Source organism: Ptiloglossa arizonensis, chromosome 4 (assembly GCF_051014685.1).
Source record: "Ptiloglossa arizonensis isolate GNS036 chromosome 4, iyPtiAriz1_principal, whole genome shotgun sequence".
Classification (NCBI taxonomy): domain Eukaryota; kingdom Metazoa; phylum Arthropoda; class Insecta; order Hymenoptera; family Colletidae; genus Ptiloglossa; species Ptiloglossa arizonensis.
In genome coordinates, this window is record NC_135051.1 from 12,251,241 (window position 1) to 12,259,321 (window position 8,081).

Consider the following 8,081-nt stretch of genomic DNA (forward strand, 5'->3'; position numbering starts at 1 on the left):
TTTAGAAGATATTTCAGGATTACCTACAGGAGTAACCCACAAGAAATGATTGAAAAATGTATCTCAGTTCATAACAATCCATAGTATTTTTAATAAACTTTAAATACTTAAACTTAAAACACAAAGAAGAGGAGAAACTTAAAGTTAAAATCAACTCTTATAAAAGGCCCAGAATCGGGGATATAAAGGAGACCGTAGCGTTGAATAGGGGATTGTTATATAGCTCTTCGTTGGAAGAAAGCAGTGTGTCTCTGGTCGAGAGTCGTTGTTGGTAGTTCTTGATAAGCGTTTTTCATCCATGTTAAATTTATTCACGATAGCCTTACACATATATTATTATAATCATAATCATTATAATCTTCCACACTAGACACTCACGACCGAAATGTCCTTCAAGATGACAGTGATTCTGAAGGATCAGTCCCAGAAGTTTCATCTGGAACTTCACCTCGACACTGGCGTCACTCACCTGGATCAGGGGGAGCGGCGGCGATTCTCGTCGAGGTGCATGTATCAACAGCACTTCGATCTTATGGAACATCATCTCCAAACCGATCCCCCTACTCTGTTCGATGATGCATTGAGCATCGTCCTCGATCTATCGTCCCAATAGCCCCGAATGCCAGCACCAACGTGTCGTCAGCGTAACGAGTTAGGCTGACGTCGTCTGGAAAACCTTTATCTGGCAGGAAAGTGTTGTACCTGAGATTCCATAGTAGGGCTCTTAGCAAGGGCCCCTGCGAAATCCTGGTGTATACCTCTCTTCGCTCTAGCCAGTATCAGCCAGGGTAATCCTACAGAAACTGGTCTGTATTTGATCCAATTGATCGGTATAGTTGAGTTTCCAGATGCCTGATGCATGTAGGGCGGTGTTATCACTACTATTGAATCAAAATGCTTTCTAATAGTATGCCCACTGTTCGTTTAATGACGGATAGTCATCGACAACAAAATTCGTTCTTGCTGGTCGCTAAGATTTTCCAAACAGTTCCCAAAGCCAGGTTACCTTGAGTTATAACGTTGCTTGTTCTATGAACAGTGGAACTATGGTCGAATGTATTGAACGTTTTCTGTTTGTTGCGGTAGCTTTTCAATGAAGGCAGGTATAATTAGAAAAGGACGAACGAACGCTTGAAAATTAAAGAACAGGAAATGGCGATTGAAATTACAATCCTGTTAGGTTTCCATACACGTAAATCGAAATAGACGAAGATTGACTGTTTTTACTCTCTCGTGCGAATTTATTTGCATCGATTTATGCCAAAAACGTCAAATACACTTGAAGACGTTTGTAAATAGACAATAAGCATCCTTGAGATTCCCTCCCGAACTGTCAAACACTTGCTCTTATTTTTCACCTTGATTAAGTAACAGTAAGTATATGTAAAAAGGAACAACGGACAAAAATATACGTCTCTTCTGTCATTGTGAAGGATTCCATTTGCGACGCTTGTACATAGACAATAAATTTCCTTCCTTGAATGTTCTTATACCACTTAGAAGTTTCCCGTACTTGATCTCAGTACCGTGGTTAGAACGTTGCTAGCCAAAAGATTGAACCTTCTTCAGATACAAAAAGGAACACTTAGGTAGGTATAATTGTAGACCACTGCAATCTTTTCTTCTCGATATTTGATAGGTTTTCGCTTTTATGATACTCTGATTTTTTGAAAAAAAGGACTCACACCTGAGTCTATTGGGCTGGTGCAGCTTAGAACCATCGACATGGAAAAACGATCTAAGAAATTCATGTTTAGAATTGAAAAGTTGGGCATTTGAGATATTCTCATAAAGTGTATTCAACAAATTCTCATAAAAATATTTTCTTGAGATCCAAGTATAGTTAGTTACAGTTGGTTTCCTTTTTCCAACGTATGTGAGCTCGTCCTGTGCACCGAAGAGTCTCCTTCTTTTTAACGCTGCAAGTCTCAAGCCTCCCAAGCTTTCTATTAGTAGTGTGCCATTCATATTCATCACCAAGTTCAGTGAAGCCAGTGTAGCTGAGAAGCAAGTACCCTCTGTAAATTCCTGGAGGAGATGGTTTAGGGTGCCTATTCTACCAGTAAAATCGCTACCCATCAGAAAAGGGACCTCCAAGGTATTCAGCGTCCACTCGAGAAACAAAGCGAACAGTTTCAGCCTTTCTTTCGTTAACGATTACAATTTCAATTATGTATATCTTACATTTTATTGCTGTGAAGTTACTGTTGGTTTCAAAACCTTTAACTTAGCCTACTTTATTTTCTCCATAAAATATGCAGAGATTTTGGTTGCTCCTATCTACTACTTTTTTTTTTTTGGATCGCGAAACTATTGACATATTTGAAATATAAAAGAAACATTGGGACAAATTTGATTCTAGTGTAGTAACATGTTTTATTGACGCAGAAAATGTAACAATTCTTTATATTGTCTACGTAACCAGTCTTAGTAAAATTAAACAGAAATGTAAGCTTTAAATATTTCAAAATATTACACCGGAGTTGCGTTTACCTGAGTTAATATTTTTAATTCATAAGTTATCCTTTTTGGATTGAGTAACTTTTTCTTTACCTATTATTATGGTCATAAAATGGAGGTATAGGCTTTGCTTCCCTGTCAGCTAACAAGTCATCGAAATTACTTCTTCTTTTGTCCGGATCTGTAATTAGTCCCTTAATTAAGAATTGCTCCATCTCTGCAACGAAATGGAAGAACCTGCTGAGTTGCTAGCGGGTTCTGGTGGTAAATGAGTAAGTCGCGAAGGAACCATGTCTTTGTGAAGGGAGTAGTTTGGTTTGATTATTGAACACTCCACAACGTCGTTTTGAATATGAACTATCGACAATCAGTTTCCTATATCCAACAAACATCGTAATTGAGTGTCTAAGAGGAGTACGTAATATATCAATAGATGGTAGTGAAAGCTTTCGATTTAATTACACTCAATAGCAAGTTAGTGTGGTTTGATGCAACCTTGAAAACCGGACAAATTTTTGACTGCACTTGTCAAATAAACTTTAAATCAACTTGACTCTGTATTTAACAGATTTTGACCCTGAACTTCGCTTTTAGAAACGATATACATAATTTTATACGCTCTGAATAATATATCTTGGTAAATAAAAAACCTCAATAGCATTATAAATACTATTAGATTGGTCGTTAACTCTAATTTTCGCAACAATATCATACAATTGCAATCGTTGGTACTCAAAAAAAGGCCGATGAAGAAATGAATACTTATCGATACATCAAAAGATGCATGTGTATGGGAGCATGTTTGTGTATATTGTATACGTATGATAAGATACCACATTATGTACATTATACTTGATTAACACTTTACATTAATCATTTTTTTACAAAATTTTGTCAAAGTTTACTAATTCATTAGCAAAATTGAAACAAATATCTTTCTTTGTGTTATTGTTTATAGTTTTATTTTATCGCGTTTGATGAAAATATACATGATAAAAAAAATTACAAGTTAACTGATAATGTATCTTTCGAAGTATAATGATGCAAATATCGCATTTTTTAATAAGTTTAAGATATTGTTTGACAGAATAGAGTTCAAAATATTTTAAAATAATAATAGTCAAGTGATATTTTTATTGGAGAACCGATTTGTAGCTGATAAAAAAAGTTACAAGTTACTTCCTGTTGAAACAAAAAGTCACGTGTAACTGTAACAGAATCTATATCAGTGGAAAATTATTTCACGCAACTATGTAGTAAATACTTTTAAAATCATGAAATCTTTATTTAAACACTCTCTATTCTAGGCTGAACTCCGTTTAAAATACACAGAAACGAATTTGTTTTCGTTTGTTAAAATAGCATTGCTCTTTTCTAATTCCATTTACAGTTAAACTTGAGTATTAGGAACTATTTACCCTGATTACGAATTCCCTGTAAACGTTATTTGTATGTAAAACAAATTATCTCAGTATATGTTTGCCTCGGAACATGTATACCTATGTCTGCACACGTGTACACAAAGGAGCTTGTGCACGCGAAACATTCGTTGGCTAACGAACCAAGGCGTTTTCTGAATGCCAAAAAGCTTGGCTATCGTCGTCAGTGGTTTGGTCTCTTCTTTTCTTCTTAATCTTTATTGCCGGAAGTTCTTTACGTTCTCTTCGTGATCCAATAAATACAGGGAAAGAGCGAATCTCGTTTACCAGACACGTTTGAAACGCTTTTCTACGAATAGAGGAAGTTGTCATCGTCAATTTGGATCCTCGTTCCGACCGAGACAATGCTTGATTCATCATTTCATCTAGAAAGGAATTTAGAAGACGCGGCAGTTTCTCTAGTAAGAATTAACTACGACTTGGTAACATCGAACCTCTACGAGGAAATTTCTGCAATTCTAAAAATTTCATTATTATAAATCTAATCTAATCTTCTATCGGTAACGTACTATGCCACAAGGGGATTCCCGTAGTTCGGAAAATTTTAATTTCTTCAATAATGTTTCTTTGATAATAGTATGTTCCACGCGAAAAATTGAGTAATCTGCAAGTTTCTAATTTATTGAATTAATTGTTAATTAGTCCATAAAGAAATCCAGGAACTTTGAATTTCCCCATCGTCCGTTATTTTGTTCATTTGTGAGGGGTTATATATGAATGTTAGGTAAATTTTAATTCTTAATTCTTATCAATTTTTTTTACATTAAATTTAGCTTAATAGTCATAATTGACATGTTTTTGTTTCAGTACTTTAGTTCAAAATTTAATTTGTGTACGATTGAAAATGTTACGGAATTATAGAATGAAACACTCTCTTAAATATAAATTATCTTCTTCGTTATAACCATACGAAAAAATAATTTAAAAAAGTATTAAGCGTTTTCATAGTTGAAAGAGATTAGAACATAATTTGGTTCAGATGTATCTTTTGATAAAGTTATTAAACAATGATCTCTAATTTTTTAAATAAAATTATACTGTTTATTTATTTATTCCATTTATTTGGTAAGGATTAGGCGCGTGTAATGCAGTATTTGACAAAGTGTAGACAGAAATTGCAACGTCGATTACTTGGCTGCGCTTTATTCGAATAATTTTCGCATGTAAATTAATTTGCATGCCTCCTTTGTTATTCTTAATACTTTCATTTTCATAGAGATTGAATTAAGCGACGGTTATGAATTTTACAGAAGGTTTGAAAAATTTAATTGCATGGTTCTTAAAAGGTTACTTTATAAGTAAATTTAATTCACCGTTTATTGGAACGTGCAATACTGATACAATTTTACTATAATCGATTAAATAAATATTTTTAACAGAATTAAAACTACATTCTTCGAATTTATAACAATAAACCCTCTTGTAGCCCAGTTAATTAAACCTCTGAATATACCCTTATAAAATCTCCCACGATTGAGTGAACGAGTTCTAATTACATTTCTTATTCTTCGATTATGAAATTCAATTATTCGGAAACATTGACTGTTTTCATATACAGAATCCACTTTCAATATTCAATACAGATAACCCTGCAATAACTCGCAATTTCTGTACGACAATTGACGAAAACGCTCTGTACGACACAGTGCGCATCAATAACCGTCAAGATTTTCTAAAAACCTCGTTATAAGTCTTAAAATGTCCTCCGTCTCCAATAATACTGAAACCCCTAACTGCGCAACTCGATAACCATCGTCTTCACGTGAGTCACGTCTTCCTTTGTCTCCAGGTTTCGGAACTTCAAATGAGAGCACCGACTACAGCCTTCTGGTGGCTTGTTTCGCCGGCGGGGTAACAGCCGTGTGCATTCTAATCGTCGGGATAACTTTGACCTTGTATCGTCGCAACCACCCGACACAGACGATGAAAGCTCACACAGAGGTCGTACAGTACGGGAACAAAGAGGATCGAGTGGTGATAGCGCCGCTTAATAAAGATTCGAGGGTCGAGTCTAAGGGACAAATATCGGCCGATATGCCAGATGATGATCCTGACGTGATTCCAAATAAGATGGACAAGAGACCGGACATCTTCGAGCCAAATTGTGGGATCGTGAAACCGGAAAGGACAAACGACTTCGACTACCTAAAAGACCTCGATTATCCATCACCCTCGTCGGTTTTACACACCAAAGACTCTTGGATCTATCCGAACGGCTACGTGGAGAAAGTGGAGAAAAGTCTAAGCCCGATGCGGCCAAGCACACTTCCGGTTTATCGTACTCTAGATATTTACACGAGAAGTTCGCGCGTCCAGGAGAGCTGTATATAGAGAGATTGTTCCGGATCGTTTACGGTTTTGACGTTACAAATGACACATGCCAGATCGATCAGTCTGTAGATCGTTGTGTTCCATGAACGGTGGTACCATGGTCGAATGCATTGAACGTTTTCTAGTGCTCGGGTAACTGTTACTTACATCCTGTTTGTTGCGATAGCTCCTGGCTTCCAATGAAGGCAGGTGTAATTGGAAAAGGACGAACACAATGAACGCTTGAAAATTAAAGAACAGGATACGCTAAGACGATCGAAACTACGACCCTGTTAGATTTCCGTACACGTAAATCGAGACAAACAAAGATTGACTGTTTTTACTCTCTCGTGCGAATTTATTTGCATCGATTTATGCCAAAAGCGTCAAACACATTTAAAGACGTTTGTAAATAGACAATAAGTATCCTTAAGATTCCCTCCCGAACTGTCGAAGACTTGCTCTTATTTTTCACCTAGATTAAGTAACAGTAAGTAGATGTAAAAAGGAACAACGGACAAAAGATATGTCTCTTTCGTCATTGCGAAGGATTCCATTTGCGACGTTTGTACATAGACAATAAATTTCCTTCCTTGAATGTTCTTATACCAGCCAGAAGTTACCCGTACTTGATCTCAGTACCGTGGTTACGTGTTGAAAATTGTTTTGTGAGAATGTTTGATGTACCGTGAAAATGAACGCGTTCCACTTACCAGCGCGTTGTCATGCTTTGTGGTCAATCGATTCATTGAACCTTTTAATCAATATGTAAACGTTTGTATATATGGAAAATAAACTTCGTTATTTAATAACATGGAATGGAGTTTGTTGTTTTTCCCGTTACTGATCGAACAGTGCACAGGTAAGCAGTAATCTAATTACTTTTATTCATTGTTATAGTAGTATTTCGCATAATAGTCGAAAATCGGGATCGCTAATTATCAATATGCGAATTGTAGGTAGAGAATGTTACATCGGAATGGGACCCAATGGGATAAAGTTTGACAAATTGGGTTTTATCAATGTGGGTATACATTTTTCAAACTGACAGTCATTCGAGTTTAAGAAACATAAATAGTAGTGAAGATGACTTTTGATTGTAAATTTTATGATATATTATTATAGCCTACTATCACATTCTAAACTAATGTTTGCTTATTGTTTTCAAGATTTTGATTTTCCTTTGGCTATTAGAACTTTGAACACATCTGTCATCAAATATATGACGCCATTTAAAATTACCTTCTCTGGTTGGTCAGTTTTATACAGGTTAGAAATTTTCTTTTCCTCTAGGAATAAGTCAAATTAAAATTGTGTGATCATTTGTGTAATGAATATTAAAGAAATTTAGCTTAGTAATTGAAGATACTTAAGTAAAGTCTATTTCACGCACCGAAGAAATTACTTGGTCTACAGTAGTTAAGTTTCTATTAAATGCAACCGAGTGTTCCGTGTTTGAATTATAATTTGCAATCGGTTAAATAATTAAAGGGTAATTCGTTTGAAGAAAGATTAGAACGAAACTGTTGCAATTAGTTTGTAACATGAACAGGTATATAGGTTAAATAAGATCCCTGAGACGGGAATTCTAGCTCAGACCCTTCTCTCAGACGTCTACATGAATTTAATTCCATATCGATTCTTCTCATCCTTTCATAGTCTTACTTCCAAGATAGTATCGAATGATACCTTATAGCTTGGTTTTAGGCCTAGGCCAGCGTTGTCGTGTGTACCGTAGACGCGTGAGAAAGTGGCCGCTATCCTAAAAGCTAAAATGTCAGAGAGAAAAGGGAAATTGTCCATTCACATCAGTTGTGACGCGACCGCAATACCTCGACGCAATATACTATTACTATTGACTAAATTGAACAA

General features: G+C 35.7%; 1 protein-coding gene across 1 annotated transcript in view; it reads left to right on the top strand.

Annotated features, from left to right (window-relative positions):
• LOC143145400 (neural cell adhesion molecule 2) overlaps window positions 1-6,982 on the top strand; it is an 88,704-nt gene extending 81,722 nt beyond the window's left edge. The window contains exon 9 of the mRNA XM_076308742.1: window positions 5,689-6,982. Within this exon, the coding sequence (XP_076164857.1) occupies window positions 5,689-6,230 (542 nt within the window). The 3' untranslated portion in view covers window positions 6,231-6,982. The remainder of the gene's footprint in view (window positions 1-5,688) is intronic.
• Window positions 6,983-8,081: the final 1,099 nt, after the last annotated feature.